This window comes from Agelaius tricolor, unplaced genomic scaffold (assembly GCF_023055355.1).
Source record: "Agelaius tricolor isolate 1412-34295 unplaced genomic scaffold, bAgeTri1.0.p SCAF_6, whole genome shotgun sequence".
NCBI classification, from domain to species: domain Eukaryota; kingdom Metazoa; phylum Chordata; class Aves; order Passeriformes; family Icteridae; genus Agelaius; species Agelaius tricolor.
Window position 1 is genome coordinate 19,016,747 of NW_027269266.1, and position 22,506 is coordinate 19,039,252.

General features: G+C 39.4%; 1 protein-coding gene across 1 annotated transcript in view; it reads left to right on the forward strand.

Moving 5' to 3' along the window:
- The window catches only part of ITGA8 (integrin subunit alpha 8), a 113,226-nt gene extending 97,141 nt beyond the window's left edge, over window positions 1–16,085 (forward strand). The window contains exons 28-30 of the mRNA XM_071428920.1: window positions 1,838–1,939; window positions 10,849–10,971; window positions 12,217–16,085. Of these exons, the coding sequence (XP_071285021.1) occupies window positions 1,838–1,939; window positions 10,849–10,971; window positions 12,217–12,303 (312 nt within the window). The 3' untranslated portion in view covers window positions 12,304–16,085. The remainder of the gene's footprint in view (window positions 1–1,837; window positions 1,940–10,848; window positions 10,972–12,216) is intronic.
- The last annotated feature ends 6,421 nt before the right edge of the window (window positions 16,086–22,506 follow it).

Sequence of the window (22,506 nt, forward strand, 5' to 3'; positions counted from 1 at the left end):
GGAGGGATCTCATCAGCAGTTGTAAACACCTGATTGGTGGGAGTAAAGAACGCACTTCTTAATATCAAGGAACAGGGAGAAAGCACAAATTGAAATACAGGAAATTCCATTTAAACACTAAAAAGCCCCTTTTTTACTTGGAAGGTAGTAAAAAACTGGAATAGGTTTCCTCTTGAGATTGTGGAGTTTTCTTTCTTGGAGATATTCAAACCCTAACTTGACATGGTCATGAGCATGCTGCTCTAGTTGATTCTACTGTGCCTGTGCTTGGAGGAAACAAATTCCAAATATGCTCTCCAACCACAGCAGTTCTATGAAAACTTTGATTTGGGCCATGGTCATTCAAATGCATCCACGCTGGCTCCCAGGCTTATATTATACTTATTTCAGGTCATTTTCACAAATAAACCTTTCTCCATCAGCAAAGGAAAGAAATCGTAGCCAGAATTATCGAGGGGTCTTTTTCCTCAGTCTTGGCTCAACAAAACAGCTGAAAGAGGAAAACAGTTCTTTGAGAGGGTTTATGTTTTTGATGCAACAGGAAACTACAGGGAAAAACTAAGGAAAAGATGTTGAACAATCACACAGGAACCAAATCTTGTCAATGGAGAAAAACTCGTAAATGTGTGAGGAATAGAAGGAATGAGAAGGTTTTGCAGAAGGAGATTCAGAAAGTGACAACGGTGTTCCAAATATGCTGGATTGAAAAAGCTGGTCACAAAAGGAATGACTGCTTTACTTACAAGGCTCTGTATTTCTGTAAATCATCAGCCAAATATTGTGATGAAATCTGGTCATCATATTTCATAAAGGATTAAGACAGGTAGCAAAAATAGGATGATGATGATGATGATAATAATAATAATAATAATAATGATATAGAAAAAGGATCTAACAGTCATAACTCCTAGCCCTCTGAATTCCATTGACCATTTTAGCACTTAACAATCTAATGCTTCTCAGAGAATATTGAAGCACTTTCAAAGAAGATCCATATCACTACCCCAGATTTACATGGGAAGGGATATACAAGATGAGTTGCCATGTAGTGTCACCCAGCAAATCAATTGCATATTTTGTCTGCACACAATATTTGAGTTTGTTGAAATGCTTAGTAACAGCTATATAAATATTTTACTAGGTGGCCAGTTAAACAATGGCTGCTGTACATTCCTCTCATATTGATACAACTTAGTAAACAAGCAAGGTGGGTAGGATTCTTGAGCTCCACTGCAATAGGAAGTCAATCCAGTTCTAAGTGTAGCTTGGTCTTGGTGACTGCCTTGGCAGAGGGGTTGGACTAGCTGATCTCCAGAGGGCCCTTCCAACCCAAACTATTCTGTGATTCTGTGTAAATGAAGTTCAAAGATGGTTGTTCCTTCTATTGTTTGGTGGGAAGGCACAGCCATTTCTTTGATGCTATCAGGAAGCTCTACCAGCCTGGTCTCAACATAGGCCTGTAAATGTTCTCAATACACCAATGCTGGTTGTTGAGCTTATTCAGCAGAGTGAGGGTTTAAAACATAGACACCCCATAAACTTCACCCATGCTTTTAACTCACCAATTTCAGAGAGAAATATGAGAAACAACTGTATGTATCTTTCTGCATATCTAACCCTTCTTCCCCATTTTGAACATGTGGCCTTTGTATTGCAGCTTTATGCTGTATTTGTCTCATGGACACATACAGGTCTCAATTCCTGCATTCTTCACCAAAAGAAACCATCTTTGACTTATGAAATCAGTGCTCTGGAGTTTTTTTGTCTGCTTATCTTTCATAATGCTTTCAAATATAAACATGGGGTTTAATAATTTCTTTCTTTTCTATCATTTCAGAGAAAAAATTATCTCTACAGTCTTTCTTCCAATGTTTCCTTTGAAGTTAAGAGCATGCCATATAAAGTGCAACCAGCAAAGCTCCCTGAGGGAAGCATAGCAGTAAGTAACTGAAAATTACATCTTTGTGTGAAGCACATGTATTTGGTCACTCTGATCACAGCTGTGAAAGTTCTTATAGATGAAAATATTGAGATTGGTCTTTCCTGTGTTTCTAGTGTAAATTCCTGAAGTAATACCTAAAGGAAATAACTTCATTGCTTTCTGTGGAAGTTGATGGTACATGACTCTTATTATATTTTAAAATAATTTCTTGCTGAACTAATATGCAGAGTGCTTTATTGCAATCCAGATGGATTTTTCACCCAAAAGAAAACAGAACTGTAAAAGCAAGTATGTAGTTACTTTGTTTGGGGTAAAAAAAAAATCTGGAGGAAATTTTTATGCAGAATCCAGAATCATGTTCCTGTCAGGTTTAGAGAGCTCACTCTTCTCCCAGTCAGCAGTTCTCTCACACAAGCTTGTGTATTGTCTGCAGCAACTTCTCTCTATCTGTTTTAAGCTTCTTTGAGACCCTGATTTTCAGGAAGGTGTGTATGCCTTTCTAGGATTGCCACCTCACAGCACAACAAGTGCAAACATACAAATTTACTTGGTAATCCTTACAGAGGTGATAGATTAGATAGATAGATAGATAGATAGATAGATAGATAGATGATAGATAGATAGATGCTAAAGCACTTGTCTTATTTGCAGACCAAGATTTGTATGGCTCTGTAGTACTATATGAAAAATTAATTTTGGAGACATAAATTTGATTTGTTTTCTAGTGTCAAAGGACTGGGTTTGGGGAGCACCTTAAAGTTATTTGTTTCTTATGGTTAAAATTCACATGGTTTAACATGGTTAAAGTTCACTCTATTTTGTCATAGATAAAGATATTTTGTCTATTTTGTCACTGATAAAGATAAGTAAAATATGAGGGCAAAAATTGATTCTAGTATAAGAGTAATCTGAAATTTTAAGGCTTAATGTTCTCATCTTTATAAATATTCATCAGTTACAGTCCTTCTTTTAAAAGGCAAGCTCAGTTCAAACTTTGCCAAGTTGAATTGTGGTGGAAATACATCATATCAGTCAGTTGAGATGCAGGAGTAGGGACAGAATACTGTCTTACTTAGAAAACAGAATAATACACTTTAGAGCTTACTTTGATTATATTTTAGAGGATACAGGCTTTAAAGTTTTGTTTTGTACATGCACGGATTGAATGGTTGACTGACACTTGCTCTGGGAAGACACAAGGTAAAGTCTTGGTTCTGTGTGCATAGTGACTCTCATCTCCATCATCAGTAGAACCCTGATTTCACTAGAGAGGATTGGTGCTTAATGCACTATTCATCCAGAAAGGTTCAAAGGCACCAAGCTGACAGATATACTCGGGCTCTTTTTATTTTCTTGCAGCATGTGTTCCATACCAGAAACACATGTGCAGAGTTCTGTTGATAGTGGGGCCTTCATCTGGGCTGGAGTGCTTTACCCCAGGTGATAGCCTGCTGTTCTCAACAAGTGTCAGATGATCTACCAAATGATCAGATAAGCATTTCATTCTCTTACTCCAGCCAGTATAAAGCTTGTTATTTGCAGCAGATGATTTACAGCAAAATGCCTGTAATGGCAACTGTAAAATGTTGAAAAATGATAACACTTTTATGTCCTTTCATATCTGGACATGGCAGTGGATGCTTGCCAGCTCTACAGCTTGATGTGTTATATGCACCAGTTCTTTGATGTTCCACTTGCAAGAAGAAATATTTCCTTGAAGTTGGGCAAAGCTTAATATTTTTGCTCCTTCTGAAAATGATCACTAGTTGTGTTTTAAAAGCTTCCAAAGATTTATTTAAAGGTTTATGATTTTCCTTCAGACAATGAAAGGGTGGAAGTGGAAGAAATATTTAAATATTTTAAAAATCAATTTTCAAAAGTATATATGTAATAATCAGCTAGCACTTCAAAGTTTATATAAAGATAATATATTTTAAAGAATAGATCATATGTCCTTCATTTAATTCATATAGGGATGGATTCCAATTAGGCAGGCTGATATTCACTTTAAGTTTTAATGGCATGAGTAATCCCATACACATCAATAACCTTCAGAGCCACATAGTCCTATTTGTAGCTCTAAGAACTTTATCATCATGGAATATAGGTCTTGAACACATAGATCTTTAAGACAGGGTCATGATACAAAGGTATGTGAAACATTAGGTAAATGTAAGAAAATCTGCATCTTTTATAGTAAAACATTAGAATGAAAATGCATCAAACAGAAAATTAGCATGGAGTTTAAACCAGAATCCACTGACATCTATAATAGTATTTCCATTTATTTTGATAGTCTTAGAATTGCAACCATATATTATACAACTTGTTGAATTTCCTTGCTAACAGCTATTTCATTCAAGAGAAAATTTTCATTTTTTTGCTACAAGTATTATTATTATGGTAAATAATACTGTCTTACTTGGTGAATTTCATGTGCAACATGAAAGTACTTTTTATTGCAAAAAGTACAACGTTAGAATAAGCCAGAATTTGCTTTATTTTAATTTATGATTCTTAAGCCAGTTTGAGAGTTTAATAAAATATGATTGCTTTTCTTAAACGTTTGATAGGATTTTCACTGTGGATGCCTTTAGTCTAAACTGTCTGACCAGTGTCCTCCAGTGAGTAACATTGGTTTCAGACTAAGGCCTATAACTTTTTTTAGTTATTACATGTTGGTAACACTTTAAACAAGCTTATATTCCTCATGAAATATATTTGCATAAACATTTGTAATGTGTAATTATAAATGTGACTTTGAGCTTGAGGGAGCTTTTACATTCTATTTTGAGCATTTTTTGAGAACATATAAGAACATCCTGCTGTAATGGTTGGATGGGGACATGTAGGAGTACAAAAGAATTCCTGTTTCTCAGCCTCTATAAAGAAAATTTCCGAAGACTAAAGTAAGGTCATCATGGGCAGCAAAAGCAGTAGTACTAGAACAATAATTAATTCAGTTACTCTTTCTTAAAGTAGCAGAATAAATTATGGAGAAGTTTTGGTTTTTTGTTTTGGTTTTTTTTTTTTAATGTGTCTTTTAAAGAACCAGGGAGAAAAAAATAACTTTGTGAGAATCCCACTGGCATGCACTGAATTTTGACCACAGATGCTGGAAGTTTGCACCAGTCAAACCTAACTCCCATCTTTACATAAGGGAGTGCCAGTGAAGCAGCAGATTATTTCATGTGCTTCTATCTGCTTTGTGCTCCCTTCCAGAGGAATCAAAGACTATTTTGAAGACACACTAACACCAAAATCAGAAGCAAAATCCAAACTGGATGAAATACAGTGGCAAAAGCCCTAATAATTATTTTATATACTTACAGTGAGCTTAACTATGGCATATTTTTTAAAAGGCACATTTTTAAAAGCCTCCCCAGAAGAACACTTTCATAAGCAACAAATGACTTTCATGGAACTGCAAAAGGGATTATGAACTTAAGACTGTCTGACAGCATCTGTGTTAAGACCAGTGTGAATTTTATTTCCAATAGAAAACAAAGGCTCTGTCCATAACTCTTGGGTTGACTTCACCCTCATCTCAGTGCCTGAGGCAGATGGCATTCTCTGGCACCCTTTGGATAACAAAGGTGTGAGATGGTCAGCAGTGTCAGAAGTCAGATGTCTCCTCTCAAGTCTGTGAGATGTGCTCTTCACCCACTTGACAGAAAAGCATTGTTTTCAGTGTTCAGCATAAAGTCCTGTCCTGAACAGAGAGGAAAGCTAACACACATCTAAAGTGCAGTGTCAACGTGCAACACTTCTGTAAAAAATCCACTTCATATTGGCCACCTTAGATGGAAACATTCCCTGGCTCTAATCCTGCAGTACTAAACCTACCACATGGAGAAGAACAGAAATCCAAGCTGAAAACACAAACTTGTTTTAAATCAAAATCACATGTAAAACTGTTGGTGGACAGCATGGGGTGAAGAAGCGACAGTCCTCTATAAAAATGGTGAAACAAGGCAGACAAAACTGAAGGAATGTTTTGTTTGTGTCTTCCGCTCCAGCTTCTGCCTCAACTCTGTGGGTGTTCAGGACGTGCAGTGTCAAACTGTTCACAAGAATTGCATTTGTAGCCTTGCAAGGCTTTTTGTAGAGTATAAAGGGGGCAGCCCAGGGCATTGTATCCTGCTGGTAATGCACACAGGCAGGAGTGAGACTGATGCCTACATATTGAGGTTTATTTCCCTGCTCAGGAAATAAATCTCAATTACTTAGCACAACCATCCCCTTGCTTTTAAAAGCTAAGACAAAGAAAAATCATGGGAAAAGGGTGTGGGTTCGACAGGATGGTTTAAAGATTTTAGCAGTCAAATATTTCATTAGCATTGGCTGCACTCAGGGTAAAATAGAAGAGAAATGTGCCGGCTTTGCAGCAGTGTCTGCTTGATACAGGTTAGACCTAATTTCTGCTGTCTGTTTTGCTCATTGCTGATAGTCTAAGGATTATGAACATGATGCCCTGCTCTTTTATAAGATTACAGTTCCTTGTTTATGTTTCAACATTTGTCAAGCTCCAGCTGAGCTACTGAAATTAAACCACAAGTTGCACTTGATGGTCTGTAAAGGCAGAATGACAGGAGGAAGGGAGAAATGATTCTGAACACAGGCAGCACAAGCAAGGCTGAGTGCTGCTACACCACTCCTAATTGTTTAGCATCCTCAGGAAGATCCACATGTCCTTGTCTGGATCCATGCTGATAGGTGCTCTGTAGATATCAGAATAAGAGCTAGCTTGTGTTACTGTTTTCATAGCCTAAGAGGAAAGAAAGCACACAAACACAGGAACTGTGTAGAAGTGGCACATAAAAGAAGGTATGGAAAGGCAACATGTGTACTTGTAGTTGCATACACTACTGTCAGCTTTATCCAAAACCTAATGAAATCTACCATCCTTAATAAAATAATCTGTTTCCACTGATTTCAGGAGGATCTCAAACATGCTTTGAAGTCTGGATTGACCCTACCTAATTTTGAACAGTGAATTGGCACACATTAAGAATCTAGTTGTTGCTCTGCTCCTGTGCAATCATATGCTGCCCCATGAGCTATTCAGACCTAAACACCACACAGCAGCTTACTTCACCCCCATCTCAGCACCTGTGGTGCTTTAGTAGTTACCTTAGATTGGGTTAAACTGGACTTGGTGCCCAAGGAACTAGATGTGGTTCAGTCAAATACTATCTGAAGAAATCTGTAAACCAAAATTCCTTCCTACTCCAAGAAGAATTTGCCCACTCAGATAATTTCCATGTTCAGGATTGTAAAATTTCAGTTGACTGTTGTCATGCTTTAGGAGTGGTACTGCCCAGTTTAGTTCTCCCACTGTGACTCTCTAAACCATGCACTGCTTGCTTGCTTCCCTGCTTTCCCATCCCTCTCAACCTGCAACAGGATGGAAATAAGAATTGAAGGTACAAAATGTAAAGATCCCGAGTTGAGATAAGAACAATTTACAGGAAACAGCAATGAGATAAGAAAATTAACAGTAACAGCAACAGTACTAATGACAGAGAGTACAAGAAAGGAAAAATTGACAGGGGAGCTCCCTCACAACAGCTCCCTCTGCCAGACTTACTCAACTGGGAGGAACTTCACAAGAGACTCCCTTCCCCTGCCTCAGGTAATAATGTGAGCTGTTACAGAGTAACCTCCAGGTCCTGGTCATGCCCCCTCCAGGCTACTCCAAAAATTAACCCTTTCCTGGCCAGACCCAGGATGACTGTCCATCTATCAAGCTGTCCATACCTAGCCAGCAGCTTCTCAGAATTTTCTGGTGCTGTTTTACTGATGTTCTACAATCCACTCTAAACCAGCAATGCTGGCTCCCATTTCCTCTTGTATTTATCTCAGTCACATTATGCCACCTAGGAATTTGGCTGAAACTATCAGAAATGGCAGAAATGTAGCAGAAGTGGCAAAATAAAGTTTTAGCATGTAAATGGTTTTCCCTGTGGTTTGGTCTTGCTGTAAAATGGAGTCAGTAATTTCATTAAACTTGACACAACAGAAAGCACTTCTTGGCTTTTACTTTTTCTGCTGTTTTACAAATATCTTTTAAGATGGTTTTAGTAAGTAGTCTTTGACATTAGTGCTCCAGATCCACAGCAACATACTCAAGCAAGTGATAGTGTGACAAATAGAAACTGTAGTGAAGCTCAAATCTTAGGTGACTAAGATATGTAATCTGTTGACAGTGTAATGTTGACAGAGTCAGGTCCTTTCCAAACAATAATTAAAATATGAAACGTCGTGTGTGTAGTACCTCAGAGTTTGCCAACAAAGGAAGTGCGCATTGTGAATGAGTTGGGGTTATTTGAATCAGTTCATTTTTGCTGTCTTGGGGCCCATGAATTTTCATCAGCACTTCCCAACTCTTGTGCTGTATGTGATCAGGCTTGCTTCAGGGCAGCGTTCATGATTTTCTAGCTGCAGAATGGAGATGCTTCTTCCTTGGACAGCTGAGGCCATTGTTTTCTACAGGCTTCAAGCAGCCCCTTGTAACTGCATCCTTTCTGTTTTCCCTGGTCAGTTAACCTTTCACTTGAATTCATCTTTTTCCTTATTTGGCTCTTCTTGGGAAGAATCTCTGCAGACAGTTCAGAATGACCCTTCTCTAATTTTCTCTGCCCTCGCATTTTAATGCCACTCTGAGACACAAGCAGAGCCATTCAAGAACATTTTATCCTTACTAAATGAGCTCTGCTCTAGCTGAATCTTATGATGCAGAGAGCCTATGAAATTTTGCAGTGGTTAAAAAGCAACCCAAAGAGGAGGCTGGCAAAGGAATGGTATTCCTGCAAAGGCATGGTTGATCACTGGATGAGACCATCAGGATATCTGTTGGGACATAAGGGGGACATTTCATCGGTTGTTTTATTAATACTGTTTTCCTTAAAGTAATTCTTTCCTGCTTTAATTTGCTCTCATATTTATTCCTTTTAGATGCTATCTTTTTGAAATATTGTAGACTTATGACTATTTAAAGCTGCTCTAAAGATGCATATTATCTGTGTTTGTTAGATAATGATGGTATGGCCAGCACTGCAGGTACTTCATCTTCAGAGCCAATGTTAAAGTGCAAATGCCAGGACTGGGCAGTATCTTGGAATTTTCTGTGTAGCTCTCAGTGTAAGCTTTGGTAGAAAGCAAACTACATAGAAAGTTTATCCCTACATTTTGTTTCCTGGTGAGTCATACTATAAAAAATACTTGCATCAGTAGAGCTCACCAGACTGCCATCTCTGTAAGTGCTGTGTCAGAGTAGGGAGCAGTTGGCTGCACAGATTAAGTGAAAATGACTGTTCAGAAGTGTCTTCCAGTTAAGCCAAACAGTAGCTGGAAGACAGATCTACTGGTGCTTTCAGAAGGAAAAGTCTATGAAAGAAGGCTAATCACAAGAAAAAGTGAGAGAAGAAAGGACTGGATGTTGCAGAAAGGATTAAATGATTAAATTTGCCATCTTCAAGGAGAGAAATGAGAGGCACGGGAATGGAAACAGTTTTGAGCTAAACTACAGAGTTGTGCCCATTCTTAAAAGTTAGGCTGCTGTTCCTTCAATGAACAAGTAAGAAATTAGTATTTTGTTAAATTCCTAGTGCATCAATCACTAAGGTAATAGAGGAAGAAAAAACATAGAAAGAAAATTTACAATGAGTGCAGCTTAGGGACTGGACCATAGCCAAGAAATTTATTAAAAAGAGTAGATTTCCTAGATGTATCTTGAGTACAGAAGAGGAATTTCATTTAAGAGTTTGTGTCTTCAGTTTCTTTGCAAACTGATTTCATCATGTCATAAAGCAAATAACTTCCATCTGTCACATGCTTGTCCTAAGGGAGACTAGGAGTAGATGAGAGAGGTCTAAGAGAAAACCCCAGAGAGAAATCACTTCCTAGGCTGACAACAAAGAGAAAAGTTTGAGAAAATAAACTAAGACTGAAGGGATATAATTATGTTGAAAGAGCTTAGGAAAGCCCAAACTCCTTCCTTCCCACTTGGGAGTAGCAGGGACTGAGCAAATATTTAGTGAGACTGAGGAGCCTTCCAAGCAGAGCCTGCGAGCATATAGTGCATTTTGTACAAGGTATGGAAAGGGGAGTATGGAGGAGAGTGTGAATGTCCTCAGAAGGAGAAATACAAAAGGGTTATTACTCTTTGTCCACAGGAAAGTCTAAAGAGAGAAGTTTGCCAAGTCAGTTAAAACCTTTGATAGCTGATGTTAACCTCTGGTGCTTTGTAGAGCCTCAGACAATGAGAGAGAGTGTTTCACGCTTGCTTCCCATTTAGGTAATGGTCTGTATGCTTGGCTTCTTTTGAAGAAGATAGCATCAGAGTGTGTGTTAGGCTTTATCACAAGGACAATACACTCTGCTTGAGTTTCATTTTTGGACTGCTTAGCTGAAGTGCAAATCATCGGAAAAAATGTATACTGCCATGTCAGCAAAAATTAAAATAAGAAAATTGTTGCTGGTATCTACTGTGGTTTGAATTAAGAGTCTGGGCTAAAGTCAACCATTGTTTATGAGTAATTCAGTGCATTTCAGTGTACTGGCCTAAACTGTACCAGCATGTGCACAGAACTTTGCTCCTTGAATATTTGTGAAGCATCTGCACAGAAGGGAATTTTTTTGCCAATCTGTATTATGGGAAAACTCTTTCTATGTCTGATATGACAAGACTTTTATATATGTGTGAATTCCATTTCTAGTAATTATCATGAACAAGTGGAAAGGAAATTACAATAAATCAAGTCAACATGGGAAAATTTCAGTCAATGTGTATTTCTAATCTGCAAAATGCTCTTGAAATCAATGCTTCTAACCTCTGTATTCTACTGTTGAACTTGCTTTACTTGCTTCATTTTTGTTCATTAAATGTACTCCTTTCATTGCAGATCAGAACATCTGTCATTTGGTCCACCCCAAATGTGTCCTTTGAGATCCCTTTATGGGTTATAATACTAGCCATACTTCTTGGACTACTAGTACTAGCTCTGCTGACCCTAGCTTTATGGAAGGTATGTTCCATTATTCCTGTTACTGCTACCTCTAAAAAAACACCAAAAATACTGAAAAATTCTAACAGATAAAAAGAGAGACTAAAATTTCGTGATTTTTAACAGTTTGGAGCAAAAGCAACAGTACACGTGTCTTTTTTTTGTTTTGGCATTTCTGACATGCTAGTGTCATTGACCTTGATGCAGGAAACTTGTTTTCAAAGTCCTCCTTTATCATTGAAACCTGGTTACAAATGGCCATAGAGAGTTTGGCTCCATTTCCCAAGACCTCTGATCCTCTATTTCAGGATGTTTAGGTTCAAAAAGAAGTTACTCTAACTTTGTTTTCTCTGAATAATTCAGGAATTTCCAGTTTTTGTCAGCATGGAACAACACTCGCACTTCTGAGAATTAATTTTTAGAAGATTTCCTTTTATATTAATATATCATATATTTTGGGGGTTTTTTTAATTTTCTATTTTTGTATTGGTTGTTACATTCCTTTCACAAGTTTTAAGACAAATTACTGGAAACTGCTATATTACAAGGAGCCAGTGTAGCTTTTGTCCATCCTCTCAGTTCACATTAAAAATGAGATTGAAATAATTTCTTACATTAGGATATGGTTCATCTGTCTTCAGCTGCCTAAAGGTTATGGTTAGATGTACAGTCTATGCTAACTTCCCAACTCCACCTAGTCAGGTAGCAGCAGCAAAAAGTTATGTCTAAACATGCAAGGAGGAAAGAAATTACCTTTTGGTGGCACTTTAACCACTTTTGAACTTTCAGCCTTTCAACTAAAAGAGTGAATGTTAGGCAGTTTAAGTAAGGTGGGAAGCATCTCATCTTTAGTGATTTTTAGACTAGGTCACAACACTGTCCTGTGGACATTTCCCAGCATATATTGCACTTCTCTTTTGATTACTGCTTGTCAGTCTAAACCTCTTTTCTGAATGAGTGCATTGCTGAACTGAGAGGAGCAGATTTCTCATTAGCATCAGTCCATAGCAGCATCAGGCCAACTTTACATCTCCTGCAAAGACATCTTTCATATAATTTGGATTTTTAAAGCTGTGCTTTGGAACTCAATGCCTTGCATCTAAAACTTTCACAGGGAATGATTTGGATAGAAATAAAATGTCTTCACAGTATGTCAGCCTGCCATACATTGTGCCCAGCATTTCAGGTTGAACAATCAAACTGCAACTGAGTCTTCCTGTGGTTGTCTTACCATGATATCTTTGTTTCTGTTGATTTATTCTGCAGTGCGGCTTCTTTGACAGAGCTAGACCTCCTCAAGATGATATGGCTGACAGGCAACAGCTGACAAATAACAAGACTACTGATGCATAAAGGAAGAGAGTGACAGTTCAAGTCAGAATCCTGCCTGAGAGACTAGGAACATGACGAGGATTAAATGAAAGATTCCTTCCAACCAGTCTTCCTTTGTACCTGCAAGTGACATGGTGTCAATCTGATCTATGCAGTGTTCTGAGAACATGCCACATGATGGCCATCCTTGCCAAAGAAAATAACTTATCACTGCCTTATAAACATATTTTCCACTGAACAGAATGTTTATCCCATATTCCAGTCAGTCTACGTTTCAGCAGATGCTTCTGAGCACGTGTGGTATGCTGAGATGCTTCCAGAACAAGCCCAGATCTCTCAAGGAGAGAATGCCTTCATTGCTAGAAGATGAAGCAGGACAAACCTTCTGAATGCTACTGTATCATGCAGAGTATCTTTGAAACCTCCCTAAGAACTTCTATGAAATTATGGCTCAGGGAGACAGGCAATATATCAGTACTGTGAAAGTACTTCTGAAACACAAAGGTAATCTATAAATACCTTTATAGATGGGGCACAATTATTTATTTTTCCACCTTTTTGTAATAAGTATCAGATATAATCATCAACATAGATTTTGAGAGAAGGAAAAAATAATAGAAATCATGTACTTACTTTGCATGTAAATAGAGGAGTAAATGCATTGTACACCCAGAACACAACCTCCTTGGCCACGAGGTGTTTTGCAAAGCAGAAGATTTATGGAACACTTTGCAAGATGAGACATAGGATAAGCAAGTACATGTTGTATCTCTTTCAGCCCAGAGCTGGCAGTATCACACCCAGATAACGAAATCCATGCACAGTATAGAGCAGGGATGAGACCCTGTCCTTGCTTTGCTGATGGCTGGCAGCTGTACACTGACACAGGATACAGACATTTCTGAAACACTGCTTTAAATTATCACAGCCACACTGGTGATATTGAAAAGGCTTGGGGGGGTTTGGGGCTGGGGCAAAATTTCTTGGTCTTTGCCCTGTTACTTTGTTGAAATCCCCTCTTAAAATAGAACAGTTACTGCCATAATTTTTCACTTAAAGAAATCTTTTCCTTTTTCATTTTTCAATCTACAAGCTGGCAGCATCTTAAAGCAATGCTTTTAGCAAATTTTAGGGCTTGATAAAATTATTTTTAAAGTCTCGCAGGAAAGGGTGACGGGATTTGTATTTATGCAGAAAAATAGGATGCCAGCCAGCCAAGCATGAACAAAAAGAAAGGAGATTTTGAGGTAAAGAGTAAAAATACACACTTAGTTTGGTTTGGGTTTTTTTTTCTGGGTTTAGGATTCCAAAGAAGGGATGTTTCTATCCTTTCCCTTCTATCAGCTAATGTCTTTCTCTCAGCAGGGGCTCTAAGCCCTGATCTGTGCAAATTTTTATGTGAAAGCTTGAGTCTTTCAGTGCTGCCTGTGAGTGTGAAATTAGCAATATTGTATAAACTTCACGAGGGATTGTTCATTTTGTGAAACATACACACCACTTGCCTTCTCCTTTTCTTTCCAATCCATCTCAGCTTCTCAACTGGTAAATGGCCTCATCCATTCCTCCACATTTTGGCTCCTTTTAAACAACTGGCCTTCTGCTTCCTAATACTTCAAGATAGAAGTAGTTATGAGACATTGTCACTTCTGCCAGTCTGACACGAGATTTTACAGTTTTATAATTTCTTGTATGCAGACTAACCTGGGAAATCCAAGCAGGAGCTGTGTTACATCTTCATATCAAAGGCAAATTTGCAAGAAGACCTTTATGGAGTCTTTAGCTTATCAGATGCAGTGTGCCCACAAGACTTACAGGGAAAAGGAGACACGTGCCTCTGAACATGGAGGTGAAGCAGCTGTGTGCTTCACACAATCAAGCACCTCTGTTTCCTAGGGATAGGGAGGCATGACAACTTCCCAGTCCCCCAGAAAACCATGAACAGACTCCTTCCCCCAGATGGTTTTGAACTGATCCCTTATAGATTAGAGACATCAGCTGATAAATTCCATCACAAAGTAAGCCTGTCCTGTATTTGCACACCTCTGTATCCCATACATTCCAGGCAAAATCGTCCTTCCATGAAGAAAAAAAAGTGAGCTTCCAGCTTTTGTAAATATTTAATTGTTGTGTGTAGCAGCTTCAGAAATAATATCAGCAGCTCATTGTAATCACGTCATCTGCACAACTCTGACAAAATAGCACCATAAGGAGATACTGAACATAGGACTTCTGTATGTGCAATACTTTATATTACTTATATACCTGAAGCATGTTTACACTGGCATTTTTGGTTGTTTTTTAAACTTTTGAATATACTGATAAAGATTACAATAAAGGAAAAAGGAATGGGGGGGAAAAAAAGGAAAACAAACACTGTGCTGTTCAGTATTTCTTGCAATGTGTTTTCAATCCTACATTGCTCTGAGGATGGGGCTAGGTGACCTAATAAGTTCTTTGCAGTTGTAACTTCTACAATTCACTTTTGAGAAATTACTCTCCATTTTAATGATGGGCAAAACATGTTCAGATACTAAATTTAAACAAAAAAAGAACTTCAGTAACTGTTGGGCCTGGCTGGAATCCATTGGCTGCAGCTGTGTAATGTCACTGGAAACCAAATTAGAGGCACATGATCTGACAAACAGTTACTTTGAGCAATACTTTGTTTTATATTTCTACATCCTTGTAGATTAAACTTCCCCCCTGGAAATGTCTGGAGTTGTGTGTTGTCAAGGACTGTAGTCTATTCCCAGCATTTGTGGATAGTTTTGGCTGCAAATTGCAAACAGCTTTGTGAAGATTTCTGGGTTTCAATGCTTGCCAAGAGTGTTTATTCCCTGGGGAGATTGCATCCTGGATGTGGACACTTAGCAGGCAGTTGACATAATCTTTCCCCCCAGTATATTAGTACTGTGCTACATGATAACCTCTGCCACATCCCTACACAACTGACCTTTTGTTGCAGTGATGTCAGCTTTGTAATGAGTTACTAAATCCAGCTTTCTGTAAATGTAATTCAGCCTTATTCTCCCCAATGTTTGTGGTGTGGTGAGCTGCTAATTGCAGAGAACATGGGACGAGTCCAGAGAGCAGGAAAAACAGAAGATTACTTAAAAAATTAGTCTATTAAAACTCCTTATTGCTATGACCACCACAGCAGTCTAGTAAACAGAGAGACATTCATCTTTTATTTCACATGCTTCTTGCTGAATTTGAGAAAGGCTCTGCAGTTATTTTATCCATACAGCAGACTGTATCATATTTTCTGTTTCATGAAATTTTCAGAATTTGCATACCAGGGATCAGTATATTTGAATATATTTTCCCTTACTGATTTAATCTTTAAAGATATTTAGCAAATAAAATTTTAATTTTACCACAGGTTAATTTTTTTCTTGCCACCATTCTGTAACTCATTTTGAGTTTTTCTGTTTCTCACAGCTTTTACAGGTTTCCCACATTAGACAGCTCTTGAAAACAACACTGATTTTCTCTATGTTTTAGCTGTGAACTTTCCCTCCATTAGCATGAAGGATCTTCTGGTAGGCATAGTTTTCATTAACTAAAAAGCCTTTTGGGAACCAACAAAACACCTAGAAATGTACAGGGGAAAGAAAGCCCCAGCCAGCCATGGCCTATGGTACTCCACTGCAGCAAGCCTTTTTTTAATGAAATACCATCTGACACACTGCCTTTAGGAACTGTTTATGAGTGAGTGTTTTATTTATGATTGTTGGCAAAGATCCATATTAAAATGTAGCGTAATGGCAGTGCCTCTTAACAATAAAAAGTCTTGAATTCAACTCGTGCAGGCACCATGATGTGACACAGCAGGAATGCTTTTAATATTGAAGGACTGTTCTTGTTTTGCCTGTGTGTTGTATTGGAGAGGCACTTAGCTATTCAAGATGCTATCCTACTGTACACAGTGACTTTTAGAAAAGAATGGAAGTAATTGTTCAAGTTGCTTTTCACATGGTTTCATTTGTTTTCAACATGTTATTCTACTTCACCAATGCACTACATTTCATTTGGTTGTATATTGTTCTTTGTTTCAGCGAGGGTTTGTAAAGCAGACTTCAGGAACTCTTTCCAAAACTGGACTGTATCAGACAGTATTACTTTTCCAGAAGCCACTCAGGATAACAGCAGCAGAGCAGAATTCAGGATGCTGTGTGAAATGGTCAGTGCATTACAGGGGCTAGCTTGCTTTTCAGGAGTTCACCCAAGTTAATGTTTAGAACTGTATTAACAAAACATCAATCTTAGATTCTCCATTTCTGCTGTCAAGGAGGGCCAGGGTGTGCCCTGTTTGTCATTGCTGCAAAAGCCAAACACCAAGCAATTCTCAGAGCAAAGCTGGGGAGAGAAGGGCATGTTTTAAACTTGCACCAGACAAATGTATAGAACCAAACCAAGTGTATGGCAAGAGCACAAACACCATCTCTCTTGTGATATTCTCCTGGTCATGAAGGTTAACATTTTCCCTGCTAAAGCACTCTGCCCATTTATCACAGACCTGCAGCACCAGAAAATAATCTCTGAAGCTGCAAAAAGTTTCAAAAAGTTTCCACAGATTTCATATTCTTTGTAGAAATTTTACATTATGAATTTATATGATAGTTCTTGGCTCTTCAGATAGCCTTAATGATTTTTTTTGTGGGTCTTTAATATTTTAATAGCATTTGAGAAAAGATAGGTCACCATATTATGACCTGATACAGAAAATAGATTTAAACTAACAGTGAAGTCTCACAGGAGACCCAGGCTTATATCTGGGTAAATTTTTTTCCATTTTAGGCTTGGAAGAGGCATCAGGAGATAGTTTGGGTAGAGAGCATTCTGGCTTTGTTGTAACAAATTCTCCCATGCCAACTGATGTGCAAACCACAACATTTTGTTTTAAAGAACCAGGTCTATCATGCTCTCCTCTGTGCCCTGTATATGAGAACAGGCCCAGCATGGGTAACTGACACTGTTAAATTAGGGGTAGGAGACATTCACAATTTGACTCAGTACACCAAGAAGAAACTTTCTTGTGGAGAAGGACCAAGACTAAATTTTCTCATGGCCTACAATTAGGAAAGATTTGTTTTTCTTGAGAAGAACAGGACCCCATGGAAGCCCTGCCCTTCGAGCACCATGGGTACAAGAATAAACACAAGGTAGCTGCACACAAGGGACTTTCTATCAAGCAGTTAAGGAGGCTGCAGGATACTACATTTTACAACTTAGAGAGGAGGAGGAGGCTCTAGAGGAGAAATCAAACCTTTAAACACATAGATGTTATCACAGATCAGAAGCAACACAAAGGATGATTAGTAAAATGGATGGATTGGAAATAAGGTTCAGCTACAGGAGATGAGAAATTGTAACCCCAGAATATAATGAGAATAATAATCTACTTCAGTGATTTGATTTTTTTTTTCCACTATGGCAAACTGATTCATTGCTCATGCAAAGTTTGAGGAAGACTATTTCCCTTGTAATTAGATAAGGAAAGGAAAAATATCTGCAGCTGTGAAAGGCTTCTTGCAGTAACTGTGAATCTCTCCCATTCCTGAATGAAGGGCTGTATTCATTGACTTGGAGAGAAGGAAGGAGGTGATAAAGACATGACACTTGAAGTTTTTCCAGCTTTTGGCTTCACTGCGGTTTCAGAGTGACTTCAGTATTTGCTGAGGCACTGTGACACATTTCACTGTAGTGGTACAGACTGTGCTATCCAAAGGTAATAGAAAGGCTTTTCTTTCAAACCAGTAAAAACTAAATCTTTTGTGGAAATTTTCTGTCTGTGCCTGGCTTACCCAGGAAACCCAAGGAGTGAAGTGGTGTTTAAGTGGGATGGTTTTATTTATCAAGTGTTGCTACATGCACTTAGAAGCTTCTCTACACATGTAAAAAGCTTTGATCTTTAAATCCTGTTTCAAGTAGTTAAACTGAAGCAATTCTTTGCAAACAGATGAAGGAGGCACAACTAAGTCAGCAATAGAATTGAAAAATTAATTGATGTAGTGAAGATGACACCTATTTAATTTTGGCTGTGATGAATACTTGATATTTTCAAGGTATACTAGTTCTTTAAGTCTACATTTAATATATTATTGCTCTAATGAAGCACTTAGACAATATTAAGAGTGACGTTTGTGTTTAGTGTAAGATACTCACTAACAGATCAGACAAACAAAGCAGTTACTCTCCCAAGAGAAGAAAATGCTAATACCATAACAGTTTTCAGTCCTTTTGACATATTTGCTTTGCCTCAAAGATTTCTGAAGCATGTTGCTCTGCTCTATTGAGTGCTGCTTCATTAATATTATTTGCTTCATTGGCCCCTCCATCAACTGGTTTGGATGGTGGAGAATCAATGCCATCTCCTCTGCATCTGCTTCTTGTTTAAAATGCTGAGGATATCTCCTGTCTCATGAACACGTCTGCAGCTTTTCAGTAATTCCCATGTGATTGATGAGAATATATTCTACTTGATTTGGGGGGAAAGGGGTATTTAGTCTCCACCCCACTTTTCTAATGCCCATATATACACAAAAAGTCAGTCCTGCAGTATCTATTACAGATTATTTCACTAAGCAACCAGCCAAGTCTTTGTTCTGTAATTTAGCAGAACAAAGAAACCCTGAACTTGGCCCCCCAGCCATTTTAAGCAAACATCTGTGTGAAACCATTGACTCACTGCAATGTCTTTAAGAGGAAATCTCATAAAACATATTGTGGACTCCTCACTGTCATCACTACAGTTGTTATGTTGTGTCAAGTGCATACTGATCTTATGTAGATCATGGTTAGGGGATTTTATTATCTAAAAATGCTTTCTCTGGAGAGTGGGAATGAACTGCAAGAAAAAATGTGGATTGTCTTTTGCAAGTACACTCAGAACTGGTGAACTTTTAACTACCAGCCCCTCCTGAGCAGGTCTGCAGGAGAAGGGGAAGTGGCAGCATGGGGAGTGAGCACCACCAAGGAGGAGCAGTGCCTGGAAAGATGTGGATTGTCTCTAGCATACAGCATTGTCCAGACCTGGCGTGGAGAGGTGCTTCTGCAGCTGCCATAGGACTGAGAGGCTCTGTGCTTGGTGTCCCTTTTTCCTGAAGCACTCTCTTCCTTTGTCTGTGCCCCTTTGCTCCCTCCCCTCACTCCCTTGCCTACCCCCAGCCCCCTCACAGCTCCTCCTTGTGCTTCCAGCCTTTATTACCCTCAGCCTCCCCACACCTGGTGGCAGCAGCTCCCAGCTCTATCTCCTCTCTTGGGACATCACCAGCTGCTTCCCAGCCCTGTGATGTGATGTGATGTGAAGAGGCCCTAGACCTGAAGGCAGGTCCATGGCTACCCCCTACCCCCTTCTGAGGGGGGCTTGAGCAGAGCTCAGTGCAGCCAGAGTGGATACAGGAACCATGCAGTTCTCACACAGCTGCTGAATGGGATGGCACCCCCAAATCATTCATACCCTGCTGATTCACACAAAGGGAGGCACATATGCCTCCCCAAAGGTAAAGCATCTCTCTGGTCTGCTCTTATTGCTCCATCTCTTCCCCAGTTTTGTTTCTGGACTGATCCCCCATGTCCCAGAACAGTGTCCTTGCCCATTCTTTGCAGACCACCTCTCAAAACAACGTTTTACTAGTTCAGCTCTGCCTGTTCCCCTTGGCTGCTAAGGCAGGCCCAATCCCCAGAGCTGTCCATGTAATATGTACCCTGGATCTTTATAACATCTCCTTCATCACCACCCCAGGCCCTTCAGTTTGTTCCCAGTATGCATTGGAGACATGGGAAGGAAGGGATGGCCTTGTGCTTGGCTGCTGGGCTGAGTTTGGGCAGTGGGATTGCCCACAAACCTCATGTAATTTTGGGAAAGCACTTCATCCCTTGCTTCCTCATCTGCAGCAAGGCCACCAAATAACAGTGCTGGATGTGTGTTGCAAATAAACTCCTCAGGTGGAAGCCAGGACTCTCCTATTTCTCTAAGGCTGAAGCAAGCTTAAAAGGCCATATCAGTGCTGAGTATAACATCAGCCTCCAGGGACCAGCTGCTGCAAGTTCCAGTGCCTCTATTGGAGAAGCATGTGACTGCTTCCTTTCTTTCCCCACAGACCCATAAAACCATATAGGATTATTTTTTAGCTGCTTATGCTTGCATTATTTGGCCCATCATTTATAAGTGATTAAATAAAGTAAAACCAAGCTGATGAAAAAAGTAATGGATAGTAATGGATACTGTGATTTGAGCTATCTATTCATCTTAGGCTTGCAGGGAAAAAAGCCTGCTTATTCTCATCAATCTCATCAATCTCTCATTGAAGCCATTCTCATCAATCCAATATATATGAAGCTATTGAACTGTAATACAAATAATAGTTTTCCAAGCTGCTGTGTAGAACCCTTTAGGTGGGAAGAACTAGTAATATTAAATCTTTTCAGCTTTGGATCCATGAACCCTAAAAAAATCCTTGTATTTCTTTTGAACATAGAATTATATAGGAATTACATGTCAAATCTAGGGCTTCTTTAGAATTACTCTGGATATTTTCATCAATGAGATAGAAATGTAGTGTCTTGTCTTTGCTCTACTGCACACCAGGTTATTGCATTTTTTCTTTCTGTAACAGAAGAGATGCACAGCCCTGAATGGGAGTACAGATAGACAAGTAACCATGAATCAGATCACTGAAGAGGATTTAAAGGAATTGAAAATGTGTGTCTCTGAGCAACAGCCAAGCTGGTGTGTTGACTCAAATAAGGAGTGGCTACAGATGAAGTGACTGGGGCATTGAATCCCTGGGTGCCCTCCAAAAAATCAGGAGCTGCCTGAAGGTGAGCAGTCAGAAACATTAGAACACTTGACAGTCTTGGCCTAGGCATGGCATTTTGTCAAACAGAGCAAGATCACTTCATATCAGCATCCAAAGCTGCCATAAAGTGGAAGAGGCTGGCAGTGGAGCCTGTGTGTTAACAATGAAATTCTTTGTTTTGGCCAGCTTGTGTCACAGATGTAAAGATGGCATGTAAAGCTTTTGTAAAAACTGTCTCTTCTTCTCCATGTACTCCAATGATGTCTACAGCTTAAAAGCTGAATAGAGACAATCTCTTACTATGCCCTCCAAGTCCTGTATTTTTGCCACTCTACATAGCTGACAAACCCCTCAAATGCTGGTGCTCTAAGGAGGAATGAAGCCTTTTTCCACATGATCTACTGTCTTAACTATTTTGTTCAACTGTTCAGTGCTTCCACCACAACCTGTGGGGGAAGTGCAGGATTTGGGTGTTGGCATGCCTTTACTATGTGCTAGACACAGAGTAAATCTGTGGCACAGAAGGCTTGCACTTTTAATATAAAATATGGAGCAGCAGATGGATGTAATAAAAGAGAACCATACAGAAACAATGACACGATTATGAGCAGCATAATGAGCAATGGACATAGCATGCCAGGGCCACAAGCAGACTTCCTCTTCTGGATTCCTAAATTGGGCATCGTAATACCTAAATAGAAGTCATCTGGCCCATCAAGGCAACACAGGGCATCTCTCCTAGTTACAGCCAGTGGAAATGACAACTGTGGGTTTACTCTCCAGCAACTCCCTTGAGCCCATCTGGTAACATTCAATCCTGGTGCCAAGGAGGAAACAGTAGGCATCAGCTTGGGCTATTTTCCCTGCCTTGCTGGGGGCTGAGGAACTGGGTGCCACTGGGATATCCTGTCCCAAGGCCACTTTTCAGAAGAGCACTGGTGTGCAAGGGAGGGGAGACAAACAGGCAGAGGTTGTGCCCAGGAGCTCATGTCAGGCATGTTACATGCTCTGCTCTGGCTGTGCTGTGTTGTGGTTCACAGCATGGTACAATGCAGAGAGACTACAGAGAGAATAAAAGGGTCTGGCTGCAGTCAACTGAGTAAAGCAATCTCCTGGGACTGGAAAGTTGTGGTCTGTAAAGTTCTACAAAGTTCATAGGAGTGAGTGGGTTGCATCTTCTGTATTACAAAGTGCTCAGAGCGTGGGTATTTAGAACCCCAAGAAGATATCTTCTCTCTGAGTGCCAGTGCTTGCTGTCCTGTGGTTCCCAGGTGTCCAGTGTCCTTTTCTACACCTGTGGCAATAGTGCTGTGGGAAAGATAATGCATATGTCTCTCCCCAGACATGCCCATCACCAGTTATTGTCCTCTCCTGAGAAGTAAATTGTTGTTCACATCCTGACAGGTTGAATTAATCCCAG